This window comes from Mirounga leonina, unplaced genomic scaffold (assembly GCF_011800145.1).
Source record: "Mirounga leonina isolate KUSES-001 unplaced genomic scaffold, KU_Mleo_1.0 Mir_166, whole genome shotgun sequence".
Taxonomy (NCBI): Eukaryota; Metazoa; Chordata; class Mammalia; order Carnivora; family Phocidae; genus Mirounga; species Mirounga leonina.
In genome coordinates, this window is record NW_023270418.1 from 14,329,767 (window position 1) to 14,345,212 (window position 15,446).

Below are 15,446 nucleotides of genomic sequence, written 5' to 3' on the forward strand. Positions count from 1 at the left end.
ACAAAGTGTACACTTAGCGTGACCCTAATAGTCCAAGAGTGCGTATTACAATAACTGAAAAAAATCTCATTGGTCCTTTTTCTTGCCTTGGAATGAATTTATTTGGAGAATAAGGAAAGCGATACCAGCAACCTAGACAACTGTATGGCCCCAAGACTCAAAAAGCAGGGAAGAAGAGCCACCTCCCTTGGGTTTTAAGTGCTGAGCCCTTTTGGCCATCAAGCCAAGCAAGAGCTGCAAAGACCTTCTCATCAAAAGTCTGAACCATGGAAAAATTCTCTCTGAGCGTGTGTGTACTGATTTGGACTTACTGCCGTATTTCATGGGAAACTATAGCACAGACAGATTCCTTGATTCTGACAAAAGTACAACACTGTACCATAACGTTTGCTCCTGAGAACCAAAGGAAGTGTGGTATTTGCAAAAACATGGCAGGACTGGGTTTCCTTTCAGGGAGCCAGTAGATGAGTTATCCAACTCCGGAAGGGTTTCTTGACTAGATATGCTTGCAAGTGACATACTTCCCCATGCAAGGTTGGAAATGACCTGAGGCCAGCTACTCAGTCATTGGGATTCCTGATATTTCCTCCCAGGAATACATCTCCCCATAAACTGAATTTCCCCTAAGCCCTTCTCAGTTTCCACCACTCTAAATCCAGGAGTGAGGCATCTGGCACCCTTTCTTTCGGCTGACCAATAGTTGCAGAGGAGAAGCTAATACTTTTCTTTTACGGGACAAGGTAACTTCTTCAGGCAATGAGACTACGGGCTGTGTTTCCACACCCAACAGGAAATAAAGAATTGAATCTGGCATCTACTTGGTTCAGATCTTATTACCTGAAGACCTTTATTGAAGATCTATATGATCTAGATGATTGCCTTGATTCTGTGATGCTCTGCACGGGAGGCACATCCTCAAAGACCTAAGGTAAAGCCTTAGCTTGAGAGATAAGCCATTCTTCCTGCTGACTGGATTTAGCTCATTGAATTGTAGTTGGTAATCAAATGGTAATTCTACTTGGGTTTCCCAGGGGGCAAAAATTATAAAGGGGAGGATGAAAGTCTGTTCAGTTGATTTTCTCTCAAAATGATTCGGATTCCTAAAAAGAGTGAATGAGTCTGTAACAAAATGGTGTTGCCAAAGACCTGACTTACAGACCTTATGGGTTGCGGTGTATGGATCTGGCCTCTTGTGTCTGTATATAACTTATGCATCGTCAAATATTAATGAACTGTTACAAGCATTTATATCTGTGTTGAACCTATTAATATAAATCTGTGCATATAACGGAAAGATTATACGTATCTTATTTAGAAAAAGGTTCTTAGAGGTATACTCTGGATCTGTTTGTTCTGTTTATGGCATTCATGCTGGCCAAGGGAAGCCCAAATGGGCATGGCATAAGAAGAATGAATGAGATCTAAAAAATAGAGAACACAGTCATACGTCAGCTCTACATACATCCTGGATTTTCAGGTTAGTCCTGAATTTGACAGATTATTCAGTTTAAATATGATGTGAATTTCCAGATGAAAGTGATTTCCTAAGTACGTTCTCATGAAACGTATTACAGGTAGTCTACACCAGAAAAACCTGTTTTGTTAAGCTGTACATCTTGTTTCTTCTGAACACATCGTCCCCTTATATATTTATAGGATAACTAGGAAGACAAAGCAAAGCAGGAAGACATTGAGGCGGAGTCTTGGGAAGACGATCCCAAGACCACTCTTTTGAGAAACATGTCAGCGTGTACAAGTGCTAAGCTGGCCTTAAACAGCGAAGCCCACAAACTCCTCAGTGCCTTGCCTAGATCCTTCTCTCTACCGTCATAAAGCTCTTGGGAGCACCACTTAAAGACAATCCATAACAGTTTCACAGCTAAATCCAGGAACTGTCCCCTTGACCCATAATATCTGCTGTAAAGGATGCATTGTCCACTACTACATTTCAGCACGTCCTTGGTGACCCAATTAACTGTCCATCTAATGAAAATGAAGACCAATAATATTTAAAAAAAAAAAAAAAGGCAAAAAGCTGCTTAATGCTGCTCAACAGTGATCCTTATCTAAAAATAACAAGGGTTTGAGAGACAAAAGCAATTGGAATCTTAGGTCTCTTGCATGTTCCAAAGGTGTCTGGTTTGGAAGAGAAGTCACCAAGAATAGGTAAAAAAGGGCATGTGATGCCTATATACATGACCTCTTCTCAGAACATTTGGACCCTACGACTATTAGTGTGTACCCCAGCACCCATCTGCTGGTCTCTGATGACCACCTGACTCCTACGTGTGGACCAAGGTTCTACACGCTCCTCGCAGCCAGTCAAATGTACTTATTTCTCAGTGATTCATGTTCAAGTTACCAGCAAACTCCCAAAGCCCGCAACCTTAGGAAAATACTGTGAGTTATTCAACAGAAAATGATAGTAGAGAAACTGACAAGTTTAGTTTGCACAATCCATCATCAGGATTCACTGGGTGCCAATGGTATACAAGGCACGGTGCTAATCCACTTATATTATTTACTCCCTCAAACCATGACAGCCTTGAAGACGCCATCTGTGAAGTTGTGAGGAGCCATCATTTGCTCCCATTTCGTGGCTCAAGGCTGCCTTGACTTTGCCATGGGAATGTCACCTTTATAGGATTTTGCACGTTTGTTTTCTGTTCCTTACTAAAGAGAAGACTGGGAAGCAGATTGGCTCTGCTTTCAACTGTGCCCCGTAAGTAGTTTTAGGTGCTTTGAGAGAATACAACAGAAAGCTTTCTACATGTTAGATCAATGACGATGTTTTGTTTTTTATCGAGAGACGGTATTAAGAGGCGCAGCCAATGTAACTGTCCTCCACGTGTGAGGAGAGTCGAATGATTCGGCCTTCTAGGTTAATGAGACTGTAACTAAAATAATTTGCTGATTAAAAAAATCTCCTTTTTTTTTTGTTAGAAGTCCAAAGAAGAATTTTACGGCTGAAACAAAGAAAGTAAAGCATCAATCAAATCATCTCACTTGATTTCACTATGCCAGGTGAATGCAAACCAAACACAAACGAATTTGAATATTTGAATCTGGTTAAAGTTTACGTTGGTTGTGCTCTCTTACTTTTGTCAATATGTACAGCGGCCATATGCAAATTACATCCTAATCCATTATCAAATTGAGAGCAAATTATGAAACCTACTTTGAAATTTCAGTGATTATTTCCCCAGACTGGATAGGGCAGAGCAGAAACTCAGTGGGTTCCGTAATCAGCTGCCTTGAAGAACACGGTTCCCACTACCATCCTCTTTGAAATATTTAGTTGAAAGAGTATACAGAAGATAGATTCTGAGTTCCCGAAGACAAGGAATTGCTTTTAATCAACCCATGGGCAAACTCTACAAGACATTTCAAGAGAATTACGTCTAGGGGCTTCTAACAGAATCTCTTGTGCATAACAAAGCAGAAGCATGGAGAACACTTGAAGGAATCACACACTGAGTGTCTGCTCTTTATCCCAAGTCCCCAGAGTGTACCACATCGCTTTAGTCATGTCCCCTGGGAAAAGAGCTTCCGAGGCTCTGCATTTAGAGAGCAAAGGGGAGCTGGCAAGAATGTGTCTTCAATCCAAACTGATTCCTCCAGCAATCTCCGTTCAGACAATAATACAGGTGAGAAAATGAGGCAGTTACAAAGCATCACTTGGCAAAGACACAGCACCGCGCCTATCACTGACTCACAACAGATCCTCGAAGCCTTGGCTAGCAGATTAAGTAAACACAGAAATAGGTGCACTTTTTTTTCCTTTTTAAAGACAGCTTGTTTATATTCTCTTTTTACCATAAGATATGCTGGGGAGTTTGCTCAAAAATTTGCTGAGAGTCATATCCTTATTTTTCACGTTTCCACGGTTCTTCCTCAACGCCGCAGTCGGCGGACTTTCCGTTGGCTGCCAGAGTCACCTGAAAATAATTATCATCAGCATCCAGCTAACAGGCCACAAATCTGAAAACCACCCCCCGGGTTATGCGGAGGAGCACCAGATCCAAGTTAGGCTACATGACTTCCACATTAGTTTTAAACATCATTCTTTCCCAACGGATTTGGAGTCCATCTTGCTTTTCAACACAGATTTATAAATACTGAAAAGTCCACATTTGCCTTGGGGAGTACTGAGGAGCTAGAGACAGTTTGCTGTTTGGGGGATAACGTCTACTATGCTTTTAGGGTTGTGGGCGTGTCAAGCTACACACAGACCCATCACGTAGAATGCAGTCCTTAACAAAACAGTGTCCTTGTGCTACTCCCAACAGCCAGAGAAAACCCCCCAGAACTCAACAGCTAGTTCTACACATGCGTGTGGAAGGTTCAGTTCCAAGGAGGCCAAGTCGGCTTATACATGCCCAATTGCAAAATCAGAAATCGTGAGGGTCTGGATACCACATAAGCTATCCAGGCTTTAAACATGAAAAAGAAAAGAAAGGATTAAAAGCCAGAGGTCAGTGACAAGCATACCTAAATGATTTCAGTGCAGACATTTCATAATCAGGTCTCACCACCAGCCTGTCTATATTAGGGCTTCCCTGGCTCTAAGTGAACTGAACCCTTACACCGAACGGGAGGTGTACCCCTCCACTTCTAAATTGTTTCCTAGCTTACCTTCCATCTGTCTGTCCTCAACGTCATGTGCAAACTTAAACCCACGACTGATATTCCACATAATGGAGAGACTGGATTTATGGAAGCATTAGGATATGGAGACATGACAAATGCAGCAATGTTTGAAAGAAATCTGACCTTCTTCTTACCCGAGTGGAAGTGAAACGCATGCATTAGGAACACATATAACATGCTAGGGACAGACAACTGAACCAGGTGCATGAAAATAAAAGCTACTCATTCCTCCTCTGATCCCCAGCAGCCCCCATATTTTTCTAGAAAGACCATGCAACAAGCCATGACCACCCCACGTGCAGTTACTCTGATTAAAATTGAAAAGTTCAAGCATAACGTCAAACTATGATGACAAAGGAAAGAGTTTGAAAACAGAAGAGGCCAACGCGATGCCACGATGCTTGAAGTGGTTAACATTTTGACCAGAGCTGCAGCAAATTTGTTTCCCCTTCGGTGAACTGTCAGGAAAGACCACCAGGAACAAAGTGTCTGCCCAGAGAAAGCTGCCTATTCACTCCGACCTTGAATGTGCCTGTTTGGCTTTGAGTGATGAACCAGATCAATAGCTGTGCAAAATTATAAATCACGTTGAGGTGCCTCTGGAACACCAGACAGCACCTGGGGGTGGTGCCCTGTGTTGTCATCATGGTTGAATACTGGGGCCCGTGTTTCCAAAGTGGCCGGGACAGCAGCTTTCTTTCTTTTCTTTCTTTTCTTTCTTTTCTTCCTTCCTTCCTTCCTTCCTTTCTCTCTCTCTCTTTTTTTTTTTTTTAGCATTTCGTTTTTTTTCTGGCTGGGTTCAAGGAAGCTGGGGCTCCACTCCCCAGTCCATCCCATCTCTCTCTCCTCCAACCACCTGGGTAATAGAAAAGGAGAGGGAGCCTGGCAGGAAGTATTGATATCTCCCATCTTGGTGTTTAAAAACAGTGAGACGGAGAATGGACCAGAAGGTTTAAGCCTTATCTTGACTACAAAATTAGACATGCACTTTGCTGTCCTCCCACGCCCATTTCATGGCTTTGCAGATCATGAGCACTCAATAAACATTTGATGAATGATCAAAATATAGGAGGTCACAGGAATGAGATGGCAGTGCTCAGCTAAACCCCGCAAGGCACACAATAAATACTTGTTAAATAGAACATAAAGCCATTCCACGGGAATATGGACCCTTGTTGACCCAAACTAACATTTTGATGGGGAATAATCCAGCACATTTGTTCAGATGTGGGAAACACTAACTTTCCAGGAGAGTGGAATATGTGCTTTAGATACATCTGAATTTCTAATAATTCGAAACATTTTCACTGAGTCAATTAATTTTTGCAGTTGTCTCTTGATGCGTGAGTCCTTCCTTAATTTGTACCAGAGCCTTGGCTCATCCACACATGTACCTGATAGAGAGGGGATGAGCAGAAGACTGTTGTTGGTCCATTAGACTTCTGGATCTATGTTACAGTCCAGTAAAGAAAATCACTTCTATGTTACCCTTAATTGTCTGGCAGAAGCCATGGTGTATATTTGGAATGACCCAGAAGTAACCCAGGAAGAAATTAACTATTAAATGAGATCTTGTCAACAGGAGTCAAAAAGGTATCAGAAATCTGTATGGGGTACAGCTTGCCCTCAGTTGCTGCCTGGAACCATATTAGTAACCCAACCCCCGGAGTTGATTCTGCTCACCTGCCAGGGTTTCTCCAAGTTTGCTTCACTCTGGTCATGACACTCTGTCTTTGAAAATGTCAAGTTAGTTACAATGAAGGCTAGACAGAGCCCATCAAGCTTGAAGACTTAGCACCCAGCAGCTTGTGAAAGAGTCCAGAACACCCATGCTTCAGGAAAGATGGTGCTGCCACTGTAGGAAATGTAGTGTCTATGGATAATTGTCCTGAAGGATAGTTATCCTTTACTTGAAATAGCTTCCCCATTCTTGTGGCAAAGTGACTGCCAGTTCAAAACTCACCTTCTCACAAAAATAATTAAGAGAAAGATAGTTGCGCAAAGTTGGGTGGGCATATTTTTTACCAATATGTAATACACAGCAAGAAGGAATAGTTATGCTACGTAAATGAAGTGATTCTGGGTATTTCTCTTGGTGTTTCATTCAAGGAATAGAATATTTGAAATCCAGCGAAGCCTTAGAAACCAAATTTTTCGGAAAAATGTTCAAGAAAACCAATCAAATTTGTGGAGTGGTTGGATGGGGGGATCAGAATGACTGTTCTGGTCGAACATCACATGGACGAACCAAGCAACTGATTGGCTCTCTCACTGTTAGACTTGATGATTTCCTGCCACGTTAGACACAGAGTTAGATGATCTGGGACGCACAGAAGCTTGGGTTACACAATCTTTCAGAGAAATAAATGTGACAATAATACATGCAGGGATTTTTGTGCTTGTCTTAGGAAACAGAGCATGCACTATTATATACAGGTCTCAATATCCATGAATGGGAAAGGTACCTTGCACTCATCTACTATGACAGAGTTGTGTGCAGCATAGACACATTGATTAGAGTTGCTTTCCCTATGGTTCTTCACGTCATCATAAATGGAATGAGTCTTGGTCATTTCAATATCTTCGTGCACTCGATGCTGGGAGTCAATGGTATCCAGCTCAGACTTGGAGAGGTGATAGACAATCCCAGCCCCAAAAGAGTCCCCCACAACATTGACTGAAGTTCTCATCCTGTCCCTGGGAACAAAGAACAGAAAACGTTTAGTGAAGAAGCAGTGACATGGAGGTCGAGAGGTCAAGGTCTAGAGCCAGGGAAACCTGGGATTGAGTTCTGGCTCTACTTTTCCCTCTTCCTGAGCTGGGGCAAGTTACTTAATCTTTACAAGCCTTGATTTCCTTGTTGGTCAATTGGAGGTAACAATCATACTTCTCTCATCAGCTTGTGTGAAAATTAAATGAGATCATGTACATAAAGGGCTTAGCAGAACGTCTGATAGATGATAAAAACCCAATAAAAAACAACAAAGAAAAAGGAGAGAAGGAAGAATTGGAGGGAAATTGTTCTCAGATCTCAGAATTAGCACCCAGGCTCCAGACACTGCGAGCTGTGTTCAACAATTCCTCTTGATTTAAACCATTCTTCAAAGACTCCAGATTACCTCCACTCATGTTACTTATTCATTCTACCTATGAATTCTCCTGTAATAGAGAATTCATCTCTTCGTAAGGATTCATACTGACACTGCATTTCCCTCTGCACCTCACTCTTCCCCCAACACCAACATATACATGGACACAGCTGAGGGATAAGACACACAGCCACAATTTTCTCCCTGACCAATATGTGCAGTGACTGTGTGTCCTGGAAAAACCAGAACACTTCGTCAGGCTCTCTCTGGTAACCTAAAAAAATTAAATCTTCCAGAGTCCCTCTTGAATCAGGAAGTGTCAGGAAAAACCCTTCCTCAAATCTTGTTTCCCAAGTTCTGATTTGAAAAAACCAGATGGTCCAGAACTCTCCTTCTTAGAAAGTCAGCACTGGGAAAACTAAGTTGTTAGGAGTAAGTTGTGTTCTCTTGTCCATTAGTACAAATTGGTGTGAAGAGTCCTTTTAACCATGTGTATGGGATACTCGAAGTCTGAGAGAGAAGGATGCTGGAAAATCAAAATCTTTTCTCTAAAAAAGAAAGAATTTAGGCAAAAATATTGCTAAGACATCTTAGTCCAGGACACTCTAGCCTTGAATTCAAAAAAATATATAAGGATATTAGAATTAGTTCAAGGCAAAGTGGAAGTCTTAATTGGTTCTTAGAACAAAGGCCTAACATAAATTCTAGTTGCTACTATTAAATCTATTTCTCATTAAAGAAATGAAGCTGCACCAGGAGGAGTCTGGCCTGTGAGCTTGTGAGCCAGCTAGCCTCTGGTTTCAAGTGGGAAGATGTTCCCCATGCAAAAATAAAGATCAGAACCCTTCAACTCTCAGGGGCATATCTCCATCTAAGAATGCTACTCTCTTCCCTTCTGCTTTGGCGAATCTGCCTCAGGGCGATAAAGTCTGTACGTGAATGAAGACTGGCTCTTGAGGTCCTCCACAAAATTAGGCACCTGAAGCCGAGATTGGTAAGAAGCCCCAGTGGAAGGGGATGATGATAGTTAAGAAAAAATATGGACTCTGGAGACAGCGTGACTTGGATTCAAATGCTAGCTTTTTCTTCTACTTGTTGGACAACGCTGATCATACTTAACATTTAACTGTGAGCCTTAGTGGCCTCATCTGTAAGATCAAAATAGTAAAAATGTCCACAACACTGGGTTATTGCAAAGATTAAATAAGATAACAAAGTGCTCAGCACAGAATTCTCTGAGACATTTAGCAAGAGCTCACAAAATATGTATAGGAATATGCTTTACAGATATTACCTTGTTTAATCCTCTCCACAACCTATAAGAAGTATTATTATCCTACACTTAAGAAATGAAAACTCTGAAGTCTGGAGAGATTAAGTGGCTTCGTAAAGTTACACATCCTAATAAAGTCATAGAACCAAATTCGAGCACAGGCAGTGTGCCTCCAGAACCCACCGTCTGCCACATGATGCAAAGTGCCTGGGAGCCAGGCAGCTCTGATTCTGAAACTAGCTCAGCCACTTACTAACTGTATAACCTCGGTCACTTCCTCTACCAGAATTTTTCTCATGCAGGCAAAATACCTATTTTATAGGATTTCAAGCAGATAAAACGAGTTCCTGACCCATACTGAATATTCATTATATGCTGGCTCCTTTCCCTTTGGGGAATAGCTATCACTCATACCCCCATCATGTGGGGGAAAGCACAAGATACTATGCTCAAGGGTTAATGACATTTTCAGTTTAATAAATCCATTGCCACCCAAATGGGTGATATAAGTTTACAAACTCTTGTTTCCTCCACCCTTGACCTTTTCTGACATCAAATCCCAACTCTCCAGAGCAGCCACTGAACCAAGTTTTTGGAATAGAATATCTCTTCCATACCCTCAGACTTCCTTGAATTTGAAAATGAACTCTGACCAGAGGAAACAGATATCAGGCCAGGAATGAATGGAAGACGGAAATGGGCAGAATCAAACCATACTGATGTTTGACACCAAAATCAAGATGGGAAGGGCCCTGGACTTAGGACTAGAACCCTAACCCAGATCTTCTGACTCTCTTACCTAGAGAAAATCACCTCTCACCTGAGCATGAAATATGGAATGGGGCTAATCCTGACCTCACAGGATATTGTGAGGGTTAAATAAAATGAGAGAAATATTCAGCACACCTTAAGTACTCATTAAAGATCGCAGGAGCACATGAGCATCCAAATGGCTATGTAGAAATAAGAAGAGAACACAGACTCTAATACTTGCTGAGCTCTTTGTTAGTTCATTCATTCATACAATGAGCATCTTAGTGTGTGCAGGGCAGTATGTCCCGTGCCCTGTCAACAAAGAACAAGAAAAGGCCCTTCCTATGCTCCCTCTTCCTCCTAGAACCCACACTCTCTTTACTTGTCTGTGTCCCCCATAGAGTGAGATAAATGTTCTAATAGGAACAAGTGCTGGGTGTTATGGGATTTTGAAGGTAGGACATTTTCTCTACACTTGGGCCCCAGGAAAGACTTGAGTAGAAGTATCTCAAGTTAGGTCCCAAAGATAAGTCTGAGATAATGAGCTACAGAGAAGAAATAAATAATGTGAAATTGAGGGGATAAGAGCACCTAAGAGCATTCAGGAGGCAAATGAGTGTAATGAGAGGCAGAAGGTAAGAACCGACCAAATCATGTATGGCTTTATCAGCCAAGTTCAGAAGTCAGAGCATTATCCCAAGGGTGATGAGGAGCCACTGAAGAGCAAGACCATGCTTGTTCCAGTATGAAGGATGGTCTGAAGAAGGATAAGGCTGAAAGAGCAAAATCCACTTAGTGAAGATGTGCTGGAAGGTTATGAGACAGAATTACAGGATTTGAGCACTGATTGGTTATAGAGAATAAATGAGAAAAGAGGCAAGGGTTCCTCTCAGGCTTCTGATTTTGGGAAATCAGTGGACAGTGCCACCATACGTATGGGATACGACAGGTTGGGATGAGAAAGGTTCTCATGTCAGCTTGAACATACTGGGTCTGAGATTTGGGAGCCAGCAAAATAGAGATGTCCACGAGTGCTTGCGAATATGGACTAAAGATCAGGAGCGACGACTGGGCTGCACATAGTGAGTTAGGAGTCGACACCTAAAGCGGCGATGGGTGGCTGCCACCGGTGTGTTTGGTTCATCCTTGGAGAGAATGGAGAGTGAGAAGAGGAGACAGTCTTGTCTAGGACCCCGAGGGTGACCAACATTTAAGGAATGGGAACAGGCATAAGAGTCTGCAAAGGTGGAAGAAAAATGGAAGAGTTTGGGGGAAGCATGTTTCAAAAATAAGGGTGTGGTGGACAATGCCAATTACTGCCTAGAGGTCAGGTAAGAAGAGAAAAAGTGCCCCTGGTTTTAGCGACAGAGGGGCCACTACTGATCCAGCCAGGGCAGTTAAAAGCCAGAGACAGAGAGAGAAGCCGCCTCACCAGGGATAGAAAATTGAAGGAGAAAGATTAAGTGGCGACATTATTTGTTATCAACTTATTCAAGACAGCTGACTGAGAAGGTGAAGGGAGGGAAGGGAAGATGAGGGGAGACGGGAGACAGAATTTTTGGTTTGCTGCTGAGGCCACCAGGGGAATGTCTGACCAACTCCGGGGAAGCCCAAGTCTGGCCAAAAGCAGGATATGGGAGTTTACGGTTCACATGTGGAAATTTCTCCAACAGGCAAATACTTTCATTTTGTCTCACAACCAGCCCTGACTGTTCAGGAAACCCTGCTGACCTCAAGTACTTCAAGGCTACTTGGTAAAAAGCATTTTAGAGTGCTTGGTGCTATCCTTGAGTCTGGACACTGTGTGTGAGAACTGTGAAAAGGAGACAGAGGTGAGGTTAGAATCTCTCACTGAACGGGATCCACCACAGACGTCATAGCTCTGGGGCCACCAGGAACCAAAGATGAGAGAGGGTCTTGCATTAGTCACCCTGAGGCACCTGGTCTGGTTCCCTGGGAGAAAGGCAATTGCCAAGGTCCTCTCTCTCTCTTCTCTATCTCTTGATCTAAATCCTCTGGCAGGAGGGTGTCAGAATTGTCTGAAAGTCCCGGTTCTCATGAAATAACAGAGCCAAGGGAGCAGGGTCACCCAAAATGCATCTGGCTCCTTGTATTGGGCTAAATCATATGAAATTGCCGTTTCAGTGATTCCCTAAGGCCAAACACTGGCAATTTCACGTGATTCAACTTCGCATTCATAGACACAAACCATCACGTCTGCCTCTTGGAATGCAGGGTGCACAGTGTGGCAGAGGGATCACCCGAGGCCCCAGGCCTAAGAAGGCTGGCACAACCCGAAGAATCCAAGGGCTAAAGCCACATGCAGTTGAGAAGGGAAGGAGGGCCCACCGAAGCACTGAAGAGTGTGTGAGCTTTGGATGGGAGCCTGGATTGTGATCCAGGCTCCAGCAGGGAAGGGACGTAGCTTTTCCTGCTCTGCTTTCTCATTTGGTTTTTTTAAAGATTTTATTTATTTATTTGAGAGAGAGAGAATGAGAGACAGAGAGCATGAGAGGGAGGAGGGTCAGAGGGAGCAGACTCCCTGCCGAGCAGGGAGCCCGATGCGGGACTCGATCCTGGGACTCCAGGATCATGACCTGAGCCGAAGGCAGCCGCTTAACCAACTGAGCCACCCAGGCGCCCTCCGCTTTCTCATTTGTAAGCTATGGAAAGTAATCCCTCCATCCAAGCCTTTTGAGAAGAAAGTAACTGCTAATGTGGCCTGAGTGCCTGTCATTAAGAGGTGTTCTGCCAAACTCTGCATATAAAAGGCCTGACAGAGGGCCAGACACGGACCCAGTTGGCCCTTCTGCCTCCACCTCCCCATCGCTATCATCAGGAGTCCAAGTGAAAAGGGGAGTAGACCACTTCCTCTTTTGTTCCTCCACCAAGTCTGGTGCGTTCCTCTTTTTGCACTTAGCACAACTCAGCTGGGATTTTGGACTGCATCTGTCCCCTTTACTAGACTATCAGCTCTTTGAGTGCTGATACCATTTGGTACTGGTTCATGACATGGGCAGTGTTGGGGGAGGTGGGTGGGCAGGCATGTGAGGGAGGAGGGGCAGGGATGGATTGTTAAAGAGGGCAGATAAAGTCTAGAAAGACAACTGTCTTTTGTGCAGCAGATGTCTGGCTGGCTGTCTTGGTGGTGAGAAGTTTGGGCCAGGGCAAGATGTAGAGGGAGGAGGAAGCAGAGACCGAGAGCCCAAATTACCTTGCCTGCAAAAACCAGAGAGGTGTCCTGATTGCTGGGGGTGAGCACAGAGATGGAGGGGAGGGGGCCCAGCAAGGCACGGAGAGATGGGGACCGAAGGGCAAAACAGAGCAGAGAGAGGAGCCTAGGAGGGGGATGGTGGGCACTAAAGGATTTTTTTTTAAAGAAAAGGGGTGCTTCATATTAAATTGTTGTTTCCATGCTACCTGAAATTATTAACAGTGATTACTTCAGTGAAACAAAACTCAAGATTCAATGGTAGATAGAGGGACATTTTCTCTTTTTCATCTTACCACTCTCTTGAGCTTTACCCCACCCCATTTTTCCGTATTTTTTTGTGATACTTTAAAAAATGATTTTGCTGTGCAGAACTGTAGCCCCACTCCCACCCCACCCTGATCTGTAATTTCACCACCTTGAGTCAGGGACACTTTGTCAAGGGAGGGAAGGACTTAGGGGGAAAGGGTCACATCCCATGCTGAGGTCGACATAGACTGGGTAACATAGAAAGAATTCTATGGGACTGAAAAATCAAAGAAAAAGATTTAAACGTAAACCCCCAGAATCTTCAGAGCTATGGCAGATGTAGGAATTGGTTTCCTTGTCCACCAGACACGGAGTAGGCCTTCAATCAGTTCTGTGTGTATATACGCATGCCTGCGTCTTAAATAAGAGAACAAGAACCCAGGTTGGTGGGCCCGGACCCCCAAGGAATAGCCAGATTGTCTGGGTTTGAATCCCAGGTCAGCCATTCAACATCCACTAAATCAGGATAAGCTGCTTTTCCATGAGCCTCAGTTTCGTCAACGGTTAAATGGGAATAATACATTAGCTGCCTCATAATTTGGGGCAACTTTTGAACAGGTCCATATAAAGTGCTTAGAACACTGTCTAATATTGAAGGAGGACTTGGTGAGTATGAGCTAGCAGTATCCTGAGTCCTTTCCATTGTTTTTATTGACTGGATGCATAAACTGCCAACTGGTGTTCAGAAAAGAACTGAGGGGCGCCTGGGTGGCTCAGTCAGTTAAGTACATGACTCTTGATTTCAGCTCAGGTCTTGATCTCAGGGTCGTGAGTTCAAGCCCTGCTTGAAAAAGAATCGAGGTGCTGATATACCCACAACCAGGGACTCTTCTTCCCCCTTCTCTATCTCTAATCCATGGTTTCTGGAAGCGAGGTTCCTGGCATGCATCCTCAGTATCACTGGTGAATGTCAATTCTTGGTCCCCATCCCAGACCCCCTGAATCTCCAGGAGATTTTGGCGCATGCTCAAGCTTGAGAATCACTGGGTTCTATTCCCTCCAAGGAGGGAGGCTAACAGGGAGCTTCAGAGCTCCCCCCGCAGGAAGGAGGTCGTAAAGTCTTCCTAGTAAGTTCCCATTTCAAATCTATCCCCCAGCTAGTAAATGTGTCCCCAGAAATGATCTCACCAGCAGTCTTATATGATAAATGGGTCACGGATCCACTTGGGTTTCACTGTATTTTGGCTTTCCTTTTGCCACCTGTGGCCAGACCCGGTTATTTATTACCTCTTCCTGGTACTGGTTCCCTGTTTTCACTCCATCCTGCTTCCTTCCAAGAGAGAAGGGTGTCAGCGAGGTCTCTTACAAATATCTGCCGAGAATTCCTGACACAAAGGGCTTCTTGGGCCCTGGGGAAGGTTCTGGTTTTACCAGCCCCGCCCATCCGGTGTTCGAGGACTCCTGCATTTTTCAGGGCCCAGAATCTTGGTTTTCACCATGACATTTACAGAGCGGCCAAGCCTGCCCATTGAGAAGCATCCAGGGCTTGGCGGGCAGTGATGAGGCTGGCTGGTCTCCAGCAGTTGGCAAACATTGCGGCACATTAAATGTCACTGCAGGCTTTGTTTGGTTTTAAATTGAAAAATTGCTAGAGTTATGAGAGCTTACAAGGTTTGCCCGGAGAGAAAAAACAAAAACAAAAAACCCTCACCTCTTCTTTTTCTCTGCTTTCCCCTGACCGAATATTTTTCTAGGGGATGGCCAAACTCCCCCTGCACCTCTGTGTCAACTCTTCCCCCTAACCCCATTCACACTGTGATGGATACCCAATGGCCACGGAGCCCATGACCAAGAGCATGTTTCCAGAGCTCCACTTGCTGGTGAGAAAGAATGTGCCACCATTACTAATTCAAAGCAGATCTGACCTAACTATAGACCCCTACACACATTTTCCCAAGATCCTCTACCCTCCCTTTTTCTTCTCTTCTTAAAAGGAACATTCAGGCTTATTTGTACACAAACATCCATCACCAGCAGAATCTTAGTCCAAGTCTTAAAACCAGTAGGGCACTCAAGGGCATGGGGTCTAGACTCTGCTTTTAAGCTGACAAGTTACTATTCCCAGTGTTCACATGACAGAGCTCAAGTCCAGAGAGTAACTTGCTCAAAGTCCTACAAAGAGTAAGTGCAGAGCTCAGATCCAGGGCTCCTGACTGTTTGC

The 15,446-nt window shown here is 43.9% G+C and overlaps 1 protein-coding gene across 1 annotated transcript in view; it reads right to left on the minus strand.

The window, feature by feature from the left end:
* Positions 1–2,620: 2,620 nt before the first annotated feature.
* The window catches only part of SLC1A2 (solute carrier family 1 member 2), a 48,936-nt gene continuing 36,110 nt past the window's right edge, over positions 2,621–15,446 (minus strand). The window contains exons 9-10 of the mRNA XM_035012568.1: positions 7,116–7,347; positions 2,621–3,938 (exon numbers count right to left, since the gene is read on the minus strand). Of these exons, the coding sequence (XP_034868459.1) occupies positions 3,867–3,938; positions 7,116–7,347 (304 nt within the window). The 3' untranslated portion in view covers positions 2,621–3,866. The remainder of the gene's footprint in view (positions 3,939–7,115; positions 7,348–15,446) is intronic.